This window comes from Artemia sp. Qi Xiang Cuo, chromosome 19, assembly GCF_049724085.1.
Source record: "Artemia sp. Qi Xiang Cuo chromosome 19, ASM4972408v1, whole genome shotgun sequence".
NCBI lineage: Eukaryota > Metazoa > Arthropoda > Branchiopoda > Anostraca > Artemiidae > Artemia > Artemia sp. Qi Xiang Cuo.
This window is the reverse complement of record NC_142812.1, coordinates 23,753,518-23,778,689: the sequence shown is the minus strand read 5'-3', so window position 1 is coordinate 23,778,689 and position 25,172 is coordinate 23,753,518. Positions and strand designations below refer to the sequence as shown.

At 36.3% G+C, this 25,172-nt stretch overlaps 1 protein-coding gene and 1 non-coding gene across 2 annotated transcripts in view; both read left to right on the top strand.

The window, feature by feature from the left end:
* Nucleotides 1-17,358, top strand: part of LOC148940631 (TBC1 domain family member 19) — a 52,467-nt gene extending 35,109 nt beyond the window's left edge. The window contains exons 3-6 of the mRNA XM_089105029.1: nucleotides 11,035-11,152; nucleotides 11,707-11,908; nucleotides 14,537-14,723; nucleotides 17,170-17,358. Of these exons, the coding sequence (XP_088961155.1) occupies nucleotides 11,035-11,152; nucleotides 11,707-11,908; nucleotides 14,537-14,723; nucleotides 17,170-17,265 (603 nt within the window). The 3' untranslated portion in view covers nucleotides 17,266-17,358. The remainder of the gene's footprint in view (nucleotides 1-11,034; nucleotides 11,153-11,706; nucleotides 11,909-14,536; nucleotides 14,724-17,169) is intronic.
* TRNAN-GUU (transfer RNA asparagine (anticodon GUU)) lies at nucleotides 5,773-5,846 on the top strand. The gene has a single exon. It is a non-coding gene; the product is annotated as a tRNA-Asn (tRNA).
* Nucleotides 17,359-25,172: the final 7,814 nt, after the last annotated feature.

Below are 25,172 nucleotides of genomic sequence, written 5' to 3'. Positions count from 1 at the left end.
ATTCATCCCAAACTTAAAGTTTCAGACAATAAACATCTATGAGTGACTAAGATTCCTAGCTCTGAAAAGTCCAAAAAGCAAACTACAGCTCCCAAATCATAATTTTCTGAAAGGGCACATATATGATAGGCTAAGAAATCTAGCTCAGAAAAGTCAAAAATAGCAAATTAACCATCCCAAATCATAGGTTTGAGTCAACACACACCTACGAATGGCTAAGAAATCCAGCTCAGAAAAGTCAAAAAAATGGCAACCCACACATCCCAAATCATAGGTTTCAGACACCACACACCTACGAAAGACTAAGAAATCCGGTTATGAAAAGTCAGAAATAGCAAATTACATATCCCAAATCATAGGTTTCAGACAACACTCACCTATGAACGGCTAAGAAACCTAGCTCAGAAAGTCAAAAATAGCAAACTAGTCATCCCAAACTATAGGTTTCAGACAACAAACACCTATGAAAGGCTAAGAAATCCAGCTCAGAAAAGTCAAAAGTAGCAATCCACCCATCCCAAATCATAGGTTTCAGAGAACACTCGCCTATGATAGTCTAAGAAATCTAGCTCAGAAAAGTCAAAAATAGCAAAAGACAGATCCCAAATCATAGGTTTCAGTCAACACTCACCTAAGAAAGACTAAGAAACCCAGCTCAGAAAAGTCAAAAATAGCAAACTATTCACCCCAAACTATTGGTTTCAGTCAACATTCACCTACGAAATACTATAAAACCTTAGCTCAGAAAAGCCTGAAATAGCAAACTATACATCACAAATCATAATTTTCTTACAACGCATATCTATGAAAGGCTAAGAAACCTAGCTCAGAAAAGTCGAAAATAGCAAACTACACATCCCAAATCATAGGTTTCAGACACCACACAACTATGAAAGACTAAGAAAACCAACTCAGAAAAGTCAGAAAAACAAACTACATATCCCAAATCATAAGTTTCACTCAACACACATCAACGAAAGGCTCAGAAACCTAACTAATAAAAGCCTGACATAGCAAACTACTCATCCCAAACTATTGGTTTCATACAAAATTCAACTATGAAATGATATTAAACCTTAGCTCAGAAAAGCCTGAAGTAGCAAACTACACATCCCAAATCATAGGTTTCAGACAATACACATCAACGAAAGACGGGTGCTCGGGGAGAGCCTTTGAGGGTATGTGGGTCCCTTGAGGGTCGGTGGTCCTTTGGGAGCACGGGGGGACCTTTGGGGAGTGGGAGTTGGGCTTTGGGGGTCGGGGGATGGCATTTGAGGGTCGGGGGGGGCGTTGGGGGTAGGGGGGGGCACTTGAGGACCGATTGGTCCTTTGGGAGCCCGGTGGACCTTTGGGGGCCGGGGGAGGGCCTTTGGGGGGCTGGGAGAGGGCCTTTGGGGCAGTTGGGGGCCGGTGGAGGGCCTTTGGGACCCTGTTGGTCTTTTGGGAGCTCGATGGGCCTTTGGGGGCCCGGGGATGGCCGTTGAGGGTCTGGGGTGGGCCTTTGGGGGCGCCGGTGGCCCTTTGGGAGCTTGGGGGACCTTTGAGTGTCCGGGGGGGCAGTTGGGGGCCGGGGAGACCTTTGGGGACCGGTGGCGGGCCTTTGGGAGCTTGGGGGGCCTTTGAGGACCGGGGGCTTCCTTTGGGGTTGGGGTAGGAGGATTGGAACCCTTTGGGGTTGGGTTAGAGGACCTCACAACACTGTTCAAATGAAACTTGTGTATTATAACGACCACAGAGTTTCACCTTTAAATTCTCTTCTAAAATCTCTTCAAAAATATTCTCTCAAAATGTCTCTATCTGTTTCGCCAAAATAATTCAATAACATGTCTAAAACACTATAGCCCAAATAATCCGTAAACGCAGATTAAACGTTTTCCTTTGTTAATGGCATCTCTGTGCTATCTCATTTCAAATTAATAGGTTACCTGCTCGCGCGCTAAAACAATTCATCGCTAAGATGATTCTTGCCTAATTGTTTCCATGGCCGGTGGTTATTAATATCCTTTGGAGTTCGACCAGTAGAACTGTTCCCGAGGCAAAGACATTAATGACTTGGATCTATTCCTGGAGCAGTACCTGTCAGACATTACTAAACTTTGCCCGGAAACAATTTGATTAATGACTGACAGCAAAGTGAGAAAAATACTGTTTTTCCATTCTCACTGACAAAAACCAGGAAACATACATAAATTGCTGTTGACATCCATGAAAGTGAGAAAGTTCCTGTTTTTTCATTCTCACTGACAAAAACCATAAAACCATCCATAAATGTGACAAAATTCATGGTTTTTCAAGTGAGAAAATTCCTGTTTTTTCATTCTCACTGAGAAAACCATAAACCACGTGGTTCTCGTCGGATCAATAGGGTCATCTCTACTCATATCGACGAATTCGATGTAGAAGTTGGAGGACAGAAAAGTTTATTACAGTACTGTAAGTGCTGATCTCAGAACCCATCTACCTAAAAAAAATCTTCAAGTAGCTGGCTATTCATGTTGAAAAGTTATAAAAGACATTCTTGCCCAAGCCGTTTGAACCAACAAATGAAGAATACAATGTAATTCATATCTATCTCTAGGCAATGGTAAAGGTTTGTGGTAATAAAATTCTCGTTCAAAGCATAATGTCCACTTTTTAGGACCCAGGATCTCCAATGTCGAACGCAGTAAACAACACGACCAAGTAAAGATCACCTCACAAGAGGAGAAAGTTTGCCGTCGTAAAGAACGCGCCGTACGCTTTCCATAAGCCAAAGATAAAACTGTGGTCCTTCGCTTCCAGGAACACGCTGGTTCAGGTGTGCCGGAGGCACGGAGGCACAGCCGGAGGCACGAAGGAAGGGAAACCTGCGACGGTCAGTTATTAGCCCCTCGAAGTTAGGTTAGGTTAAAAACAATTTAACATAATGCGTTCTGGGAGGGGCCTGATTTCTGTAATTCTCTGTTGTAGTTTCCATAATTTTGTTACTAAAGTATTTTATTTTTATCATAGTTTGGTATATTTCATTAGGATTAACCCAACTTCACTTCTTGAGTGTGATGGCTATAAGAGATAAGTACCAAATATCGCATTCACACGCCTACCGGCACAGAGGTAGAAGAGAGAAGCGGGCCGCAGTGATTCTCGCCGAGAAATTTCATTGGAGGCCGAGGTGGGATATCCTACTACATCACAAATTTTGACAATATGTTAAATTTTTATCCAAAGTTTTAATTACAATCCCACTTTATAATTCTCAAGCTAAAAAACTGAAAAGACTACCAATCAATTTACAATTATTGATATATAGGCTACAATTTAATGGAGGGATTTAAGAAAAGGGGTTTTAAAGGGCCGGTACCCCACATCTTATCTTGGTTTGGCCTGGGAAGAATTTGTAAAACAATCAGAAATTAAATTTTTTTAAACATGTTTCATTCAACCGAAAGTAAGGAGCAACTTTAAAACCTAAAACAACATAAATTATAATTTGTATGAAGGGCTTACCTCTCCTAAACCCATCACTGTCTTCTCTAAAGTTGGAATTTTGGTCCAAATTTTGACTTTTAAAAATTTTTTTGACAAACAAGGGCCATTGAATTGGAAAAAAAAAGTTTTTCTAAAGCACTAGCTTAACGAGCAAGGAGTTGAGGAGGGGACAGACCCCGTTATATACAGAATAATAACGATTGGTTTCAGTTTTAAAGTTGCTCCTTAGTTTCAGTTGAAAGAACTTTATTTTTGTTCTTTTTTTTAGACTTTGTGAAACGGTATAGATTTATGGAAACTATACTTCTGCTAATGCAGAAAAAACGGTCAATAATTCAATGCTCTCTGTCAGGTTTTTGACGATTAGCAAAGCACTGAGAATTCTTTTAAAGGTAATGAAAAAGTTATGTCAAGTAAAATAACAGCATATAAAAATGAAAAAAGAAAAGTAACTACAAAAAAAACATACGAAACAATAGCCTACTTATCTAAAATGAGATAGGAACTCCTAGAGTTCCCCTCCTTCCTCCTCTATGGGTGCCCATAGCTGATCCCTAGTTTAAAAAAAAAAAAATTTAACCCCCCCCCCCTACATTTTCGTAAATTAAAGCCATTGTAGTGTGATTTCAAAATAATCCAATACCCTATTTAAGTTGCAAATTCCAGCATTTTTCTGCATACCTTAAGTAAGCTTACGTATTATTCGATTTCGCTCCTTTTCTTAAAAAAAATAAATAAAAAAAAAAAAAAAATGGAGGAAACAGCCTAATTCTTACCTATTTTTGTTAGCATAACTCCATTAAATGTTACTTTGCTGTCACACTTAATTTGTTCTAAGTTTTGTTCACAAGGTTAATGTTATGTGCTAGCAAATCAGCAACAAGTTGAAATCTTCTTCACTTGCTCTTGCTCAAAATTTAAATCTATGAGAAATTGATAATTAAATTAACTGGTTAAAAAGATCAGCGTCCCTTTTTCTCATGGGTGCCCGCAGGGGGGAAAGGAGGGGGGCATGCCCCGCTCCCCTGGAATTGAGACCAGAGTAGGAAGAAAATAGAAGTGTAACAACTAATCAAAGAAAAAAAAATCTTATTTTTGTTTTGTCTTTAAGAACTGCTATGAAACTTATTTAGAATCAATTAAGAGTTTATTTTAATTCTTAGACCTTAGATTAACTCAACATAGTTCATTATTTCTCTCTCTAAAGGAGACCGAAACCGGAACCCAATTTAGGGTATAGAGTAAATACTCTCAAGGACATTCTTATGCCCTAGCAGTTGTGCGACAAGCTTGATAAAGCTTACAGCATTTTGGAATTAATAAAAAGAAAGTTTTATATATATTTACATAGCCTATGTATACATTTATATCTATATGATATCAGATACATACATGTATATATATATCTGATATATCATACTATTTTGGTTTTTTGCTCATATTTTGCTCATCTTGGTTTTTGCTCATATTTTGTCTAGCTAAAAACGAAAGTCTAATTTTTTTTTGTTCTTTTCCTTAATTTTAAAAATATAATCCTAGTTAAGGGGTAAGATTCTAATTTTGCTTAAGTCTATAATGATCCTCCTGTGTCTATTCCGTTGGTTGTATCATATAAGGTCTTATCCTATTAGGAATTTTGCTTGCTTTTCTTTCATAATAATGAAACTTAACTTTTAGCTTAAACCTGAACGGGAATCTAGTCAAGATACAAGAATTTGTGAATTAAAAATATTGATCTTTTGATAAATTAATTAATAATTAATCAACAAATAATTCTAAATAAATTAAAAAAATGGCTTAAATTGAATAGAAAATTAACAGTAATTAGTAAAAATATTAGTAAAATAGTAACCATTCTTTTTTTATAGTAAAACTCTTGTTTGTTCTATACCGGTATAGAATCACATTTTTGTACCACTCACTGTTTGAAATATAATCAAAAGGTATCATGATCAGTCTGGTGGCCGGCGTTTACCCCCCCCCCCTTCCCCTGGTGATTACCCCCTTGGAAAATACTCCCCCCAGCGGAAAAAAAGGCTTTCAAAAATTGAGAATTTTATTTGAGTTTTATTTTATCTCCGCTATTCTGGTATCTGCTCCCCTCCCCCTGGAAATTTTCTGCGGGCACCCTTTCTCTTTCTTAGAGTAAAATAGTCGATAATGTTCGCTGGAAAGTGGAAACTTTTAGGCGTAAAAAGTATGAATTCAGAATATTAACATGTTGTTCTGAATCAAAGAATAAATGTAACAAGGCTTGTAATTAGAATTAAATAGCAAATTACTTATAATACAATTCCGTACTAAGCCTCCGTGGCGCAATTGGCTAGCGCGTTCGGCTGTTAACCGAAAGGTTGGTGGTTCGAGCCCACCCGGGGGCGTTTACTTTTATTGATGATTGCTTCCAATTTAAAATGTGTTTAATTTTCTTCCAATATTTAATTTGCTTTAATCATTGCTTCGTCTGCAAAAACTAAAACATTTGTTTATTTTTATTTACTATTCAAATTTTGGACTAATCACAAATTTAATTTTTCTATTTAAACAGATCAAATTCTCAATTTTATTACTTTAACATTTTGTTGCTTTTATCCTTTTAATTTTCTAGTTAAAAAGAGGATTTTTTTATTGTTCAACTGTTTCCTTAGTTCTATCTATTTTCTATGGCAGTAAATACCAATTAAAACACCTGACGTTCTTGCATGACATTTTGGTTGTAACTTCCGCTGCAGCCTAGTAAAGCAAAAACTCTAGCCCATGATTACCACACATTTTAAAAATTGTTTAAAAATAACTGTCAAGCAGGGGCGTAATTAGCTAGGGGCAGGGGGCAGCTATCCTTGTCAGACCTCAGTTCCCCCCCCCCTTCCGGACACCAGTTTGCCCCACCCCTCCCCCCGTTGAAATCTAGTTTCTTCCAAAATCTTGCCAAAACTAAGATAAACCTGCATAATTCAAACTTCAACAGAAACAGATCAGTTCTTTAGTACGTGTTTACCTTTATCAAACAGTTGGTGGTAACGGACTGTAAGTAAGGAGCGACCCGGCTCAATAGTAACCGAAAATCTAAAAAACGGGATTATGATACCAATAGATAAATCCAAAAATAAGATTTTTATGCTGATTTCAAATATATAAGTTTACCGCACCCCCCAAACCCCAGTCCCCCCCCCCCATCTGAAATTTAGTTTCTTCCAAAATCTTGTCAAAACTAAGATGAACCTTCATAATTCAAACATCAACAGAAACAGATCAGTTCTTTAGTACATATTTACCTTTATCAAACAGTTCGTGGTAACGAACTGTAAGTAAGAAGCGACGCAGCTCAATAGTAACCGAAACTCTAAAAAACGGAATCCTAATACCAATAGATACATCAAAAGAATCAGATATTTATGCTGATTTCAAATATATAAGTTTCATTGAGTTTTGTACTTTCATCAGAGCTATTTATTCTAATTAACGGCCTTTGTGATTAATGGGTCATTCTCAAAGAATTGGAATAAAATTTGTATTTTAGCGTAAGCAGCGAGGTATTGACTAGGGGGCAAACCCCCTTATATACGTAATAAAAAATATTTGACTACAGAATTTCGTTACGTAAGTTACGTCAGACCAAATTTCGAGAAAGCTATTTAGCCAAAAAAAAGTAAAATTAATATGCAAATTTCGATTTAATTATTCATGTACGGTGAGCCAAAATCAAAGCTGCATTAATTCAAAAACGTTCAGAAATTAAATTAAAAAAAAACAATTTTTTTTTAACTGAAAGTAAGGAGCGACATTAAAACTTACAACGAACAGAAATTATTTCGTACAGGAAAGGGGCTGTGCCCTCCTCAACATCTCGCTCTTTACACTAAAGTTTGACTACGTCTCAAAACTTTATTTTTTAAAACAATAAAAACTGTATCGTAAAGAGCGTGGCGTTGAGGAGTGGAGAGCCCCTTATACGGAATAATTTATGTTCGTTTTTAGTTTTAATGTCACTCCTTACTTTCAGTTAAAACAAAAACTTTTTTTTTTTTTATTTAATAGTACTATAAGTTACGTTTATATAGTACTATAAAGTACCTTTATAGTACTTTCGAAGTACTAAATAGTACCTTTATGGTACTAATCGGCTTAGTGTTTTAGTTTTTACTGAAATTTCACTTGAGTTGGGAGAATTCGCTCCCATTTTGGCCCCCCCCCCTCGGATTTTCACGAAACTAAGCCCCTGCTCTCAAGTGAGGAAAACTATCCAACTGATTCCGGAATAGTAACTATAATTTCGATTGGTCTCAACGGTAAAAGTGTATTGCAAAAACGAATTTGTGGAAATTTCAGAATAAGCCAGAAACCCTACAAAATGGTGTCGGATCAAAATAAAAAATTGCACCAATACAATCTCCATAGCCAAAAACCACAATTATGGGAATTACAATCCTCATCTTAAGGAACAAGGAAAATTGTTTTTTCGCATGGGAAGCAGTCAGGTTCGTAGCCCGGATTTTCTTCTGGAGGGGGGAGTACAAAAGGATTTTAGCGGGGGTGAGTAAACAAAAATAATTAAAAAAGTGTAAAAAATTTCTTTATATTCATTTTTGTTACATTCCTATGAGTCGAGCAAACATTTTGGGGGGAGGGTTCAAACCCTCCTCCCAAAATTGGGGGAGGGTTTTTATGTTATTGCATTGATTAAATACGGTATTAATTCTTTATTTTTAGAGTAGCTTAAGCGTAAATACATAAAACAAAGAATTAATAAGTACACACTACTACACAGACGTTTAATTTTTTTTGACAAAAAAAAAACTTCTTTGACCGAGTGAATGAAGTTAGAATAACCAAAAAAAATCCTTTTGTAAAACCCCCTCCAGAAAATTCGCATACGGCCCTGGTTGTGAATACTGCAGAAAATACCTTTTGTACATTTTTCACGTTTACTTTTCTTTGCATAGTCTTCCAGGGGGGGGGGGGCTACTTCTGTTGCCGTCCATGATTTTAATTACTTAATCGTAAAAAGAACAAAGTCTGGAAAAGCACTCCTCGAAAACTGGGCTACCTAAGTTTAGATTCAGATACAAGATTTTCACCAGTTGCCTGTCGCTGCGACTTTTATAGACCAATAATAACTTGAAGACTTGTTCTAAGACTAATTTGGGTACTTGTGTATTATATGGTACACGCTCGAGAATTTGGATCTATAGATCAGACAATAACCGGTTTTTACCTGTCAGTTTAACTTAGCCTCGGTTGAAATCTACGTTGTAGGTATATTTTTATTAAATATATATATATATATATATATATATATATATATATATATATATATATATATATATATATATATATATATATATATATATATATATATATATAGATGGTATTTTGGTTGGGTTAGGTCGTTAATATCATGCGTTCTGCCTGGTCCCCCTACCAAAATTCTTCGTTGTCGTTTTCATAATTTTGTTGCTAAAGTATTGTATTTTCATCATATTTGTGTATATTTCATTAGGATTAACCTAACTTCACTTCTTGAGTGTGTACCATATAATACACGAGTACTCTAATTTGTAACAATAAGTATATTAGGTTGCAGACAAAACAAATAAACATTTTTTTGAAACAACTTGAGTCATCAAATGTGTCATCCTCAGGATATGGAAATTAGAATATCGTTTGTGCTGAAATTTAGACAACTTTTAAAGCGGAACTTCTGCCTAAATAGCTTAAGGCGCTCGGAGTTTAAAGTGGAACTTCTGCCTAAATAGCTTAAGGCACTGGGAGTTTCACATGAGAACAAAAAATACAAAAAAGGAAGTGGAATGACCAAGTCTCACAGACACCTGACAAATTTATCAATCAACATTTTCATCTATCTCAAGTTTAAGAATGCATATAGATCCTTGTTTTCATTTATTTTGAGGCTTCAAACAAAGGAAATGAAAAGGGAACTTCGTTCATGCTGATACATAATCGTCTGTAAACAATAAATTGCATTCTATTAGATATGACGGGAGCTGAGAAGAGTGGTAGCCCCTCCCCTTAACATTTAGCATCTATTTCTCCTATTAATTGTTCTTTACTTTCACATGAAAATTAACCTTGTTGGTTTTAATTTAATGTATAATATAAGCCAAAATGTGCCAAAACGAACAATTCTTGGCTCCTTGTTCCTAAACTTGCCAAATAGTCTATTGGAAGACAACAGAAAAACAAAAACTTTGGTGTATACGCTTCTGTGGGTAGCAAAGAAAAATTAGATGCTCACTGGAGTGGATGATATAATCTAACTAGCAAACCTGTTTTTAAAAATTTTTTTTTAGTATACTGAACCTGGGCCGTATCCAGGATTTTTTTGGGTGGAGGGGGGAGGGTAAAAAAGATTTTTTTTCGGGGGAAGGATTGCAAAAAGAAACTTTAAAAAAGCATAAAAAATTGTTTCTCTTCATTTTTGTTAGTATACTGAAGCAGAGCCGTATCCAGGTTTTTTTTGGGTGGAGGGGGGGGGGGAAATTTTCCAGGGGAAGGGTTACAAGAAGAAACTTAAAAAAAAAGTATAAAATAATTGTTTCTATTCTTATTTTTAACGTTTTTACGAGTCGTACAAACATTTCAGGGTGGGGACGTACTTAATATTGGCATTGTGTGTTTGTCGTAAATAATTTCTGAGACCACACTGGCTGATCATGATAAACAAAAAATCGCGAAGAAAGGAAGAAAACGAGGACAATTAACAGCCAGTGAAAAAAATTGAAAAATTATGCAAATATTTCGGTCAAGACCTCCGCTTGACCGTCCTCAGTGCAGAATAAAACTGATAAAAATATAAAAACCAAACCTTAAAATAAAAACACCAAACTAAAATTGGATGACCCTTTCCTAGTAACGGTGAAAGGGTAAGTTACCCTTTCACCGTTACTAGGAAAGGGTCATCCAATTTTAGTTTGGTGTTTTTATTTTAAGGTTTGGTTTTTATATTTTTATTACTTTTATTCTGCACTGAGGACGGTCAAGCGGAGGTCTTGACCGAAATATTTGCATAATTTTTCAATTTTTTTCACTGGCTGTTATTTGTCCTCGTTTTCTTCCTTTCTTCGCGATTTTTTGTTTGTGTGTTTGTCATCCTGCCAGCGTTTTCTAGTGAGCATGTAAGTGAAAATAATTGTACATAATTTTTGTATTTTTGACCACTACTTCACATCTTCAATGGCATTGTGGCACCCCAATATGTTTACTAACGCAAAGTTGTTTTTTCCCTCTTGATGAGTTACCCAAGAGGGAATCTTTGTAAACCGTTGCAACACAAAAATCATTTATTTTTGTTGTTGTTGAGAAATGAGGATTTACTTACTTTTTATTAATATACTCTAATATTCAAGGTCAATGTTGAACCTCAAGACATGCTGCCATGTTTATCATTCGTTTTTGAGCTTGTCAGGTGACCAATTGCTATATTTTCCTCACTAGTGGCTTTCGATTTTGCTTATGGCACATTTCACGCTAAAAAAATATAAAAAAAAATATAAAAATATTTTGAAATAGAAAACTTTGATCACCAGCTGATTATTTTTACTTCTACAGGTCATGTTATGTCTTACACGTGACTCTGATTTGAACCGGTTAGTTCGTTCAGATGATTTGAGGAAGGTCGTGTCGTCACCAAGTGCTCTTATGCCTTGCTACGGAATTTCTATGTATGGTAAGTCATGAAGCCTTGGCCTATTTAACATCAACGAAAATTATGGGCTGTAAACAAATAGAAAACCCAAAATCAAAGCAAATTGGGGGAATATTTCACGGTTTTGATGCCGTGGTAATTGCTATCGGCCCTGATATTTTAGTTAGAAAAGTCTTAAAGGTCTATAAATATATACTTTTCCATCTGGCGTGATTAAAAACTTGTATATACGAACAGGCAGGAACGTGGAAATTTTTTTAGGGGAGCCCATAATTTTAGAGGAGATCATGGGATGATCTCTGTGCAAAGACATAAAATTGACGAATTTTGTGAAAAATAAATAATCACAGGTTTAATCGTTAAAATATCGGCTTTGTTGGGGAAAGAACAATTTTCGTCCCATTCTCACTCCCCATGCCTAAGTACCCGTATAATATTATAAGTTCTATTTTACGTGGTTTCGTCACATTGCATAAATTGTAGCCTTTAAAAAAGCCCTTTCAACAATACAGAAGAGAAAAATTGAATTTGAAGAAAAACCTTTAATCGATTCAGTATAGATTTTTTCTTTTTAGCGGCACCGCTGTGTTATGTCTATGACGTTCCATCCGAAATTTATTTTGCTCTAAAAAATTTGTATATAAAGTATTGGCATCACCTTCACTACCTGGACGATAATCCATCGGGACTTGTGTACTTGGCAATATTGTTTGAGAGATTATTGCAGACCCATGAACCTGATCTATGGACACACTTTTTAAGCCATGGTATTAATGCGTAAGTAATTTTTTTTAAGCTAATTTCTTTTATTAAATTTAACTATTTGGAATTTCTGGACAACCACATCCCAGAATTTCATTTGGTTCCCGAACTATAGATGGGTCTTTTATTTGTGAAAGATGCGTTATGACACCTTTTCCTAATTATCAAAACGACCAAAAACAAGTTTTTGCTCCCAACGTTGTTTTTACCATACCCTTAATTTCCTATAAATCAGAGGCACCAATTTACGGGGGGAGAGGAGGGAAAATTCCCCCTAGTTAAAAAAAAACTTTTTTGTATCTCCGTTTCATCTGAACAAAAAATAGAATAATTAATTGTGTTAGTTATATAGAAGCAATAAAAAAAAAAAACAGTGTAAGGAAAATTTGTATTGATGGTTGTGAATAAACCACTTCATTTTCATTAGGTCTGAATTTTCGTAGATGGTGCGGTAGGTCATATTTAAAAGTCACAAAACTAGGATCAAAATATGAATCTTGTGTAAATAAAAAAAGAACATTATGCTCCCAAAGATCAAAATTTTACCTAAAAGATAAAGTAAATTATAATAAGCTTTTTTTTTGTCTTCATGTTGTTTCTTTTGTTTTCACGGTTAGAGTCGTATAAAACTGACATAAAGAAAGCTTAATCTAAAATATCGCGCTGCTCTCCAAAACAATTTATAATTAATGTTTTCCGTGGTTTTTTTTTTCGCATAAGGTAGTTAACCTGCTGCTAGAGCTCTGCAGCATTGCCAAAACTTTGAAATAAACTGTACCAGTTTTCTGACTAAAATTCTACCGATTAATTTTTATCATCAGTTCGAAAACCATCTGAACAGTAGTTCAAAATTTTCCATAACAATAAAAAAATCTTCAATAAAATAAAGATTAAACAGATATCCGAGTCAGAGAGGAGCACGTAAAACCCAAATTTACCGGAAAATTTGCATTGTACCAAGAAATTTCCATTAACAATTGGAAATTGTAATGCATTGTGCCAGGACCTCTAAATTTGAACAGAAACGGCACAATTGTATCGTACTGATAATGCTGTTGCTTTGCTCACTCATCGTCAATGACTTATTAACATGTCTTGTCGGACTGTTTCCAGTTCTAAAAACATTTTTGTCAGTTGTTCACGTTGTGCGCTATTTAATGCCTACCAGTAGATGGTTTACCAGTGACATCTAATTTTTAGGTTCAAAATTAGATTATATGTTATATGTTGGCATAGATATTATAAGTTTTCAAAATATTCAATGAGCGATTCTACATTGATAGTTATTTCTGGATTTTTTTCAAGCTGTCGGAATACCCTTATTTAAAGTCAAAACTATGGTTTTAGGTTAGTAACCGAAACTCGGATTTATCAACATGGCTATTTTTTACTAAGAAAAGTGCTATTTTGGGATGTACCGTCCCTATCAGACACGGGTAAAACATTTGGATAGCTAGACTAAATTTAGCAAAGGACGTCAAATTCATCTCGATTTTCGTCCTTTTCACAGAGACATTTTTTATGGTTAATTTTATTTGTCTAACAGTACTAATGCTGCACTTCTCAATGTCTGTGCCCAGGTGAAGTTAAATATTTTTGTGTCAACTCTCCTCCGCCTGATCCAGCTTGGGTATTACTTTTGTTGTCATGATAGCGACTATTATATTTGGAAAGAGTATAATATAGAAAGAAATATTATATTTATTATTATAAATAAAGAAAATTATACTTTATTATTATAAACTACTACTACTACTAACAACAACTCACTGCAACAACAAGCCTCCTAAGGTCAGCACAACTACGCCCCTCTATCCCAACCTATTTAAAATCTACCTCTTTACACCCTCTCAAGGAGTTAGAATTGTATATAAATTGCAGCTATAGTTCGACGTTTGAAAGGGGTGAGGGAGCTGGGACAAAATTTTAACAGTAGCACTCAGTATATGACACACTATAGTTAAAGCCTAATAAAAGCAATAGCCCCATGTTCTGAGCAGAAAACCAAAGCATAAAAGTAAAAGGGCTATTGATAATCTAACAGCTAGATAAGATAAATTTGAAAAAGGAAAATAAAATATAAAATAATTGTGCTAAAGTATAACAATAAAGTATACAAAAATTAGTAATATAATCAAAGTATAAAATATATAAGCTGGTGAAAAAAAACTTATCACTGAATGTGCCAAGCTGAAGGTAAATTTTTTAGGCATTTTTTCTCATTTGTTAATCTCATTTCTTCATCTTTTAGTTCCAGATTTTAAATTATTCCGGAAGTCCCCTCTTCCACGAAAAAGTCTCCCCAGAAATACCCCCCCACCCCTAGTAGAAGTTGCTCCTGCAGAAAATTTGCCCTGGAGAGCCTATCCCGCGGAAAACTCCCCCGTGGAGAAATAGGGGAGTTTCTCCGATGCAAAATCCTCCCCCCGCGGAAAGATATTCTAGACAATTCCAATCCAGGACTCAAAAGCCTGAAGGTTTTGAATAGCTTGAAAACCAGAATTCAAATATTGTTGGGTTGGTTTTATTTATTTAAAAGTCCTGTGGTGGCGTGGTGCACCCAACTGATGTTAAATTCTTTTGAGGTGCTTCTTCCCCAACTGAACCAGCCTGGATTGTACATTCGTTTTTTTTTATTTCCAGGCTTCAGATAGCGCTACCCTGGATAGTAAGAGCGTTTAGTGGATTTTTGTCTATATCTCAACTGCTATCCCTCTGGGATATTATATTGGGACATGATAGCTTGAAAATTTTGCCCTTACTTGCGGCAGCAGTTTTTAGCCTTAGAAGACATGCTTTGTTTAACACAAGTTCACAACATTGTGCTGAGGTAAGATAACTACCGTATTTGACTAGTCCATTGTATAAAGCAAAAAAAAAAAAAAAAAAAAAAAATCTACCCAAAATTTTCCTGATAAATTAAGAAGGAAACATAGACTAAACAAGAATAAAATATTTAAAAAAGTATTGTCTTATAGAAATAATGAAAAAAAAAAAAACAAGTTTTTTCAACTGAAAGTAAGGAGCAACATCAAAACTTAAAAAGAACATAAATTATCACGTATATGAGGGAAATTGCCCCCTCAATTCTTCACTCTTCATGCCAAAGTTTTTATTATTTTCCAAAAAAGCTTCTTATTGTTCTAATTAAACAGCCAGTCTCACCTTAGCGTCAAGTGCGAGGTATTGAAGAGGGTGAAATCCCCCTTATATGCGTAACAGTCTATGCTCGTTTTAAGTTTTGATATTGCTCCTTACTTTCGGTTGAAAAAATTTGTTTTATTTAATTTCTGATCGTTTTTAAATAATGCCGGGAAATCAGGCGTGGGGGAAGGATTTCCCCCACGGAAAATCCTTCTATGTAAAGTTCTTCCCATATAAAATACCACCCTCCAGGAAAATTCCCTTCTGACAATTCCATTCTAGCTGAAAATTCTCCCGGAAAACTTTTTGCGGACGATTCTGGTTAAAAAATTTTCTTAGCGTACTTTCAATTGTAAAGACTTCAATTTCCTACTGTTTTCAAAATCATGCAGGAAATCCCCTCTTCCGTGAAAAAGTTTTCCTAGAAATACCCCTCTCCCCCCCCCCGCCACCTAGTAAAAGGTCGTTTCTGCAGAAAATTTCCCCTCGAGAATTTATCCCGTGGAAAACTCCCCATAAAGGAGAATTTCTCCCGTGTAAAATTCTCCCCCTGCGGAAAGATGCTCTAGGCAATTCCAACCCGGTAGGACTTCCCTCGGACAATTCCTCTCCACATTTAAAATTAAGTCGGCAAAGAGAAAGTAAGACAAACAAAATGAATTTCGTGCAGGATTCTGAGAAATTCCCCCAGTGTAAAATTTATCCTAGAAAGTTCACCACCCTCTCCCCCCAAGAACCCTCCTTCCCCAAGGAAAGACCTTTCCCCAGGAACTGTGGGGGTCATGTTATCCCCAAAGGCTTAGTTGCTGAACCTTTCATCTATGCTGAACCTTTCATCTATGCTGAACAAAATGGCTATCTTAAAATCTTGATTGGACGAATTTGCGGAAAAAACGGCGTGGGAGGGGGACTGAAAAAAAGCACACATCCGTGATCTTTCTTTTGGAAAACAAAATACAAAATTTGACATTTTTGCAGATGGGAGCTTGAAAGTTCTACAGTGGAGTTCTCAAATACGCTGATTATAATGGTGTAATTGTCATTGAAATTCCTTGACTATCAGGGGATGTTTCTCCCCTTTTTCTAAAATCCGGTAAATTTTCTCGGGATCGTTGGTTTTGATGGGTAACACTAAACTTAATGAATCTTATATATTATGAATCAGCATAATAGGCATATTCTTTTGATTTTTCTATTGATATCAAAATTCCAGAGTTCGATTACTATTGAGCGACGAAGCGTCGGCGACGCCGCTCCTTACTTTCAGTTCGTTACCATGAACTATTTAATAACTTAGGATTAGACAGATTTGGTTAGCAAAAACTAATTAGGATTATTTGAATTCCGATTAGCAATACTGGCTAGTTAAATTTGACAACACGTTTCGTCTGTAAAAATTCAAACATTAAAGATCAGGTGATTCTCAAAGACTACTACAGCTGTTTAATGTCATATTTTCATAGCTCACTTTTGCTAATCTTTCACCCACGTTTCTTTTTTTTTAATGGTGCTCGCTACCACCAAAACTGCATAACTGCCTATGGATTTTTTTTCTTAATTAAAATAAATCCCAATGTATCCGGATTTTTTAAGGAATATAAGGTTAAGCAATTCTACGACGTATACAAGAGGATGCTTCCACCCAAAAAAAATAATCTAAGATTTTCTTGAAATTCTGGGCGTCACTTATTCAGATTATCAAAATATTTTTTTTTTTTTAGTTTTTCCTCCTTTAGTTTACCCTCATTTTTGTTACTTCCCAGCCACAAGTTTCCACTTAAGCAGTTAAAGTCATCAGATATCACTTCCACTGTCCTTGGTACGTACAAGACATTTAGTTTTGTTCTTTTATTTTGATCAGTTAATATTTGACTTCACAGCTTTGAGTAGGTATATGGTGCAATACGGAGGCGCGTTCATCTCAAAAGCTTTTATCCTTGATTTTCAGAAACTTTTGGTATAACATATCAACTTTTATAATGGTTTCTGACACTCCACAAAAATTAAAAACAAGTCTCTGAGCCCCTACCTATCACATGAAAGCTAAAATAATATAAAATCATCATTGTTGGTTTCCAAATACGCTTTTTTCATTTATTTAATTGTCATCCTCTAAGGTGTTTTTTTTTCAGGTTGTTTTGGCTGATCTTTCAAGTATAAGAGTTTTCCCATTACTTTATCTTGCTCTTCAAAGAGAAGATAAAACGCGTTCATTTCCGGGAAAATAAGAGAATTCATCGATTGCAAAAGCAAAAAACCAAGTGAAAATTACTGGAAACTACTGCTAGTGCAAAATATTTTCCACTTTGAGAAGTTTTGAATTTTTTTTTTCCAATAAAGATCTTTACATGTCCCATTGTGTCCAAATGATGCAAAATCCATCTATACATCTATCCAGCTATACATTTTCTATAAAATATATATATATATATATATATATATATATATATATATATATATATATATATATATATATATATATATATATATATATATATATATATATATATATATATATATATATATATATATATATATATATATATATATATATATATATATATATATATATATATATATATATATATATATATATATATATATATATATATATATATATATATATATATATATATATATATATATCTGAGTTGCCACCGTCAGTAGGATTTTACTAGATCTAGTAAAATTAAAAAAAACTAGTAAATTTAGAGGATCTAGTAAATTTCCCGAAATCTAGTAAAGGTCATGATTTGTAGTAAACAAAACTTTTGTTATTTTCCATGAATTCAGGGGAAAAAAATAGGGTCCATTCATTACAAAATCTGATTTCGATTATGTTAGATATTATGGCTACTATTTCTGTCATTTTTGCGATTTCGCATCAAGCCTAGCGCTTAAAAATCTCTACTTTTCTTTAGGCTTCTTCTTGATACTTGCTTTGAAAGGCAAACTTTTTAAAATCAGGACTGGTATGCCAGCTTAATTTTTTTTCAGAAAATTTTCCCAGACTCCCATAACAGCTGCTGGAGAAAAACTTTTTCCATACTTGCCCAAGTTCTTTCTGACTCTCTGCAGCTTGCCCCATTCAAGTGCTGGAGCAGAGAGACAGTTTTTGATTTTGTCGGTCATCAAAACTAAAAACCGGAATAGGCTAAATGTTTCGAGTGTTTTGTCCCTGATGAAAATGAAGCAACTTGCTCTCAGGTCGTCAAGTAGAGTACATTCCTGGGTGTTCCCCAGCGATTTGACTCGGGCTATCAAGAAATGGAAACAAGTAGATCCCTACAGTCAGAATTCGACACTAGTGGATACTTTAAATTCGGATGAGGTCGACGACGATTAAAGCCTTTTAAGTGCGACTTTTTTTAATTGTGACTACACATGTTTCTTCTTACTTTTCAATTTGTATGATTTGCCTGACATGAAGACTATTGACACAATTTTATTTTTTTTATTAATTATTGTATGCTATATAAGTTTTCTTTTTCTTGGCAGCCCTAGTCCAGTTTGAGGTGCACGTTTTAATTTACATAATTTTACAACTAAACCGGTAGCCGATTACGTCATTTCCGTTTTGAAGTGACATAGATTGTATTGATTTTTGATTCTCTTGAATAATTGGAGAATATCAGGCCAGCTTCCGCCCTGGAAAATCCACAATCGATCAGATATTCGTCTTTCGGCAACTCATGGAACGATACATCGAATTCAACCAAGAACTCTACCAACTATTCGTTTATTTCCGTCAGGCATTTGACCTGATATGGCGAGAAGGACTCTGGCAAATCCTCCTTCACTACGGGATCCCTTATGAGATAGTCCAAGTAATCAAGAGTCTGTACGACCAGTTCCGAGGCCAAGTAATAACCGTTGATGGGCTGTCAGAAGAGTTCACAACTTCGTCAGGACTACTCCAGGGTTGCATCTTATCACCACACCTCCTCAACCTCTTTCTAATTGTCGTTCTGTCACTGATGCAGTCGGAATATGGCGCAACAATAGGAGGGCTGCTGATAGACAATCTTGCCTACGCTGATGATATTGTTGAGATAGCCAAATCTACCACAAGAACTGCAAACACAAGCTGATTAACTCTAAGATACCACAAATCTGCTTGGGATGGAGATCAATGTCAGTAAGACCAAACTCATGGTAACTACGAGACGTAAACTAGACAACCCACCCATTATCATCATAGGCGGGAGACAGGTTGAAACAGTTGACCACTTCCTGTACCTTGGTAGCCTAATCTCCTCAGATAATTTTCATAGCTCTGACGTGAAACGTCGACTTGCACTTGCTAGCTCTAGCTTCCGAAGACTAGCCAGCCTCTGGAAAAGCAACCACCTAGCCAACAAACTCAAAATGCGCCTATTCAACTGTTTAGTAATCCCCATAGTTATTTATGGATGCAAAACATGGACTCTGAAAACCGAAGACGAAAGAAAACTTCTAGCTTTTGAGATGAGATGCCTCCGTCGCATTGCTAGAATCAAATACACTGACCGAATTACACATGTGGAAGCACGCCAAAGGCTCCAGTCCACTGAAACCAGTCTAAGTAAAATCAAGGAGCAGCAACTGCGCTGGTTCAGCCACGGCAAGCGAATTGAGCCGAGCCACCTCCTGAAAATCATCCTTGAAGGATCCCTCCATGGCCTTTGTCCACGAAGCAGACCACGAAAACGATGGATGGAGACCTTCCATTTCGACAATGTCAAGATAGCCCAGTTGTCACGTATCGCACCAGATAGAGCAGCGTATCGAGCCCTTACGCATGAGCTAGCAAGAGGAGTGGCCCTGAGGATGAAACGTCCCATGAGGATGGCCGGGACCTAAGTAAGTAAGTAAGTAAGAATACAAACGAGAGATAATCCATAAAAAATCAGTTCAAAAAAAAAATCCTAAATTAATTGCTTTAAAATTTGCCAAAATTCTTTTTAAGCAGCTTATCTCTTATTTAAAGACCAGCCCAATTAGTGTTTTAAAACTGGCAAATTTTCTCTCAAAAATGAAAAATTGAAGGGTCTAGATTTCAAACCTAAAAACAAAAACTGGGGGATAATTTTTTAAAGCCGTCACTTTCAACCACACCTCAGATTCTAAGCACTCCATCGCCTGAATGGCTTCGTGAATATGAGTTGTAGCTGTTTTTCTTCGTTGATTACTTTTTAATTTTGCAATATATCTGAATTTTATGACCTGAAGACCATTGATAAATTTAAAGCCGGGTTTCATTAGCAGGATTTCCTGAATCCAAGATCGCAGACTATTGTTTGACGTCTTGGATACACCGTATCTGGAATATGACGCCTATCCAGTAGTACATCCAAATAATCCAAAAAAAGAGATTTTTGAACTTATAGGTTTTCTGGAATATATATGTGTATATATATGTATATATATATATATATATATATATATATATATATATATATATATATATATATATATATATATATATATATATATATATATATATAATTAATGCCGGATTAAAGTTTTTTAGCCGTCATTTATGAATATATAGCTCACCATTTGTAAGGTCCACAAACTCATTGATTTAGGGAAGTAGGATCGCTGCCCAGCCCGTAGGCGCTGGTCAAGGGAAGTGGGAGCTCTCACCTGCACAGTTGTATGTATCTTGTGAGAATTTCTCTCAAATTTGGGTGGCCCCTCCCGCAGATCGAAAAATGGTTTCGTTTTTACTGTTGAAATCATAAGAACAAACATATAATAAATAAAAGAGTGAAATGTTATTTCATGTAAAATTAAAGGGAGACCAAATCGTAAAACTAACATAAGTTAGTTTTATTTTCATGCTCAACATAAATGACATAGGAGATACCCTAGCGATCTCTCTGCATCACTTTGTCGATCACACCACGACACAAGTAATCATTCCAAAATATGAACTCCCATCCATACCTCCCTGCCCCGACAGACGGATCTTTTGGAAATTGAAAAGTGGTCCGACGCTTGGATGGTCAGTTTCAATGCATCGAAAACAAAAGAGTAAAAGATCTGCTGATACATTAACCCCAATTTCATCTTCATGAAAGAACCTACGAGTTTCGTCTCCCGGAATCCACTTCTCTACAGATCTCTCTTGGAAAATCCAACTCGATCGGGTAAAAACTTCCTTCATAAGAAAGCTGGGGATCACCCTTCGCTGCAAAATCTTCTACTGCTTAGCTTGATCATCCCACTTTGTAAATCTTACATCAGACCAATCGCTGAATATAGATGCCATTGTATGCTGGTGCTGCAAAAACATTGTTGGGAACACTCCAAAAGATCCAGAATAGGGATAATAGCGCAATTTCAGCATTTCCCCACAACTCTCTCCAGTCTGTTAGTGAGAGATTCCATGCCGCATCGCATTGTAGCATCGTATAGCTTTCTCGTTTTGTGCCTCCTATTGTCCAACCACCAAGACAGACACGATGGAGCACAGCTCAGTTTAACTATCTTAAGTTTCTCTTTTGACTCTATCCAAAGAAAGCGCAACAGTCATCTAAAACTTCGATAAAAGACTAACAATACATCAGGTATTTAATTACACCTGGTGCCGCGAATTTAAGAATAATAAAAAAAAAATGTTTGTAACCTGTTGTACCAGGAAATAATTTATCCTTCTATAGACCTATAGTATCGTGAGAAGAAATTTTATTAATATACAAGTATAAAAGCGACTAAAATTTTAAAGTGAGCCAAATGTTAGAGCACGACTGCTTCTGCCTTATCCCTTGAATCAGAATAATAAGAAGAGGGGGGGGGGGCAGCAACCCATTAACCTACAATAAATTAATTTTTTCTGGGCATATTCTTAGACTAGTATTTTGATGCTATTTTATTCAACATTTAATTAAATCTTATATATATATATATTTTGAATCTTATGTATCTTTTCTTCTATGGGGTATTTGAAAGGGACACGGTGAGATCTCCCATTCCATTCGATATTGGCGGTTGACTAAGACGTGATTTGACTCCAGGTGTGATAAAGTGAATGATTGGAAGCGCTTCTGTAAACTTTTCAAATGCAGGAGATGAGGTTAATAGGCTTATATGAGCCCACACTCAATGGATCGCCATTTGGCTTGGGTATAGGAATGACATTGGCAGATTTCAATATTGAAATCTGCCAATGTCATTCCTATACCCAAGCCAAATGGCGATCCATTTGCTCCAAAACACAGCTGGAAAAGGTATGACAGAGGTCGAGCTAATTTGGCACTGCATGACTTCAAGACAATGCTAGCTATACTGTCAGGACCCATGGATTTGGTCACATTAAGACTCTCAGAATCTGGAGGGCTTAGGAATAGAATATTTCACACAATCAAGTACAGTATCAGTTATGTCAGGGAAATTGAGGACTTATTTACCGTCGTCGACCAGATTTCAGAATTTTTCAAACGCCTTGGCAAATGCTTCAGTCTTTGCCTGTATGTCTGTAACGATAGTCCCGTCATTTATTTTTAGGGAAGGAATTGAAGCTCCTTTAGATGACGTAAAGCCTCTTCGACAATTCTCCACAAACTCTTAGCAGAGGCATTTTGGAGTTTGGTAGCGAAATTTCTCTCTGTACTGAGCGCGTGGTCGCTGAATCGTCCAAACTAAATCTTTACGGGCTTTTATAGAATCGAGTCTGTCCTTTTAAAATTTTGAGTATTGCCATCACTTGTGCCCCTTTTTTTGCTTGGATAGCCTTTTTCAGTGAATCTTGAACCAAGGTATGTCCTAGCGGGACGCCTAGATTTCCTTCGATGGGATGTAGCTTGCGATACAGTCGAGTGTGGCCTGCAGGTACTTTTCTGAAGCTTTCTTGGACCCTTCAAGGAGGAAGGCTTTCTATCACTGAGAATCAAGTGCGTTTTTTAAGCCATCCCAGTCTCCTATTTTGTATAGCCATATTCGTCACTCGATCTTTATAGGGGGAGGAATACGAATATTTCCATGTGCAATGAAGGCAACGTGGCACTTGTGAAGGTATGAGTGTCAACCGTAGAGGAATCTAATTGATCTGTAAGGAATAGACCAAGACACGATGATCTGTTTGGTCCATGGTAGGTGTCGAATTCAAAGGTTCGAGATTCACTTATTTAAAAAATCTTTCGTAGTATTGGCAAAAGCCTCAACTAAATTAGGCTATCCCTTACAACACATGAACCTCTGGGCTGCTGTAGATGAACGTTTGGGCAAAATAAGTCTACGAGATCAACTACGTAAAAAATTAGAGTACCTACCTGAGCCTGTCCGTGAAAAAAATTGCTGCAGAGGCGGTGGAAGTGTACCTAGAAAAGCAGAATGCGCTAAGTAAAGATTACTTTTACCCACAATACGATCCAGCGGAGCTATTCCAGTATCATTATGAAAATCAGAGGAAGGGTAAAGCCGAGGGAGAAGAAAAGTAGCCTTCACTGCCCTCTTTTGAGCTCTTTGAAGTGAGAAGAGACGAGATTTATTAGTATTACCCCAGACAGAGCAGTAATACGAAAGGTAAGGAAAAATAAAGCATAATAAAGAGAAAGCATAACATTTGGGGGAAGAAATGAGTTAACCCGGTGCAACATTGAAGACTGGTGGAAGATGAGGGAACGGCTGTGAGTTATATGAGGTTGAAAAGAAAGAAAACAGTCAAGATACACACTAAGAAATTTCACCGTAGTAGCTTGCGGTATATCATCATTCCCATAAGTCAGGATGATTGGTTCCCTTACATCTCTCATACGATAAGGGGTCCTGAGGTGTACAGTGGCACTTTTTTGGCTGTTGAGAGTCATACCATTTCACCAGCACCAATCTTTTACTTTATCAAGAAGACCTTGAGCTAGGGAAGTGACAGATGGCAGGTCCACTGCAGCAATGAAAAAGTTACTGTCATCAGCAAAAGGAATAGGGTGCACAAGGGGATGAAGACCATCAACGAGATCATTAATGTAAATTAAAAACAAAAGTGGTCCAAGCACAGAGCCCTGTGGGACACCCTTCAATATAGGCAAAGTAGTGGAAGAATTACCATTAACCGAAACATACTGAGATCTTCCCAACAGATAAGACCTTAACCATTCTAGTGGGACTCCATGTACTCCAAATAAAGATAGTTTAGACAAAAGAACAGAGTTGTCAACCATATCAAAGGCCTTTGAAAAGTCAAGAAATAGATCCAATACACACAAACCCTTGTCCAGATTAACATGCACAAACTCTGTTGCATCTGAAAGTGCATATGAGGTAGAGAAAGTGGGAAGAAAACCATACTGATGTTTAGTTATGAGGGAATTTCCTGCAGTTTTATTAGTACTAAAAACAAATTAAGAGAGTCTACGATACACTACTCTTTCAACAACCTTAGAGATGACAGGAAGAAGAGAAATGGGTCTATAATTTGAAATTAGAATGAATCACCTTTTTTATGCAAAGGTAAAACATTAGCAACTTTAAATCAATGAGGGAAAACACCAGAAGAAAGAGAGAGGTTAGTTATGTGTGAGATGGGGTTAGAAACAAACTGACCAAATTTTTAAGAACATTATTACTCAAACCAAAACCATCAACTGAACGGCTACTTGGAAGCTGGGAAATAATACTATAAATTTCAATATCACTGCATGGGGAAAGGAAAAATGACTTTTCTGCTATGGGAAAACTACTTACTCTACTCTTGGGTTGAATGGAAACTGAAGGAAGAGTGGTGAAATACGAATTGAAGGCGTTTGCTGAAGAATTTTTACCAACAATAGATCCATCAGCATTCCTGTAATGAAATGGGGGGGGGGCCTGTTTGAGTTTCTTGCGAGAAATAGCTTCATTAACTACATTCCAAACCTTTCGCAAGTTCCCCTTACACTCATCAATTCGACGCGAAAAATAGAGCTTTTTGGCTGCACGTACTGAAGAAGTAAGTACATTTTTATAATATTTATACTTCAAAAGATCCTCCTGTGTTTTACTTTTACATGCAACCTTGAACAGAGACGCCTTCATATGTGTAGCATTGATCGGACCTTTGGACATCTATGGGCATTCGGATATAGAATTCCTTGGTCTCTTCCCCAGAGGAAAATGCTTATCCAACAGAGTTCCCATACGACACACAAATAAACTTGTTGCACATTCAACATCA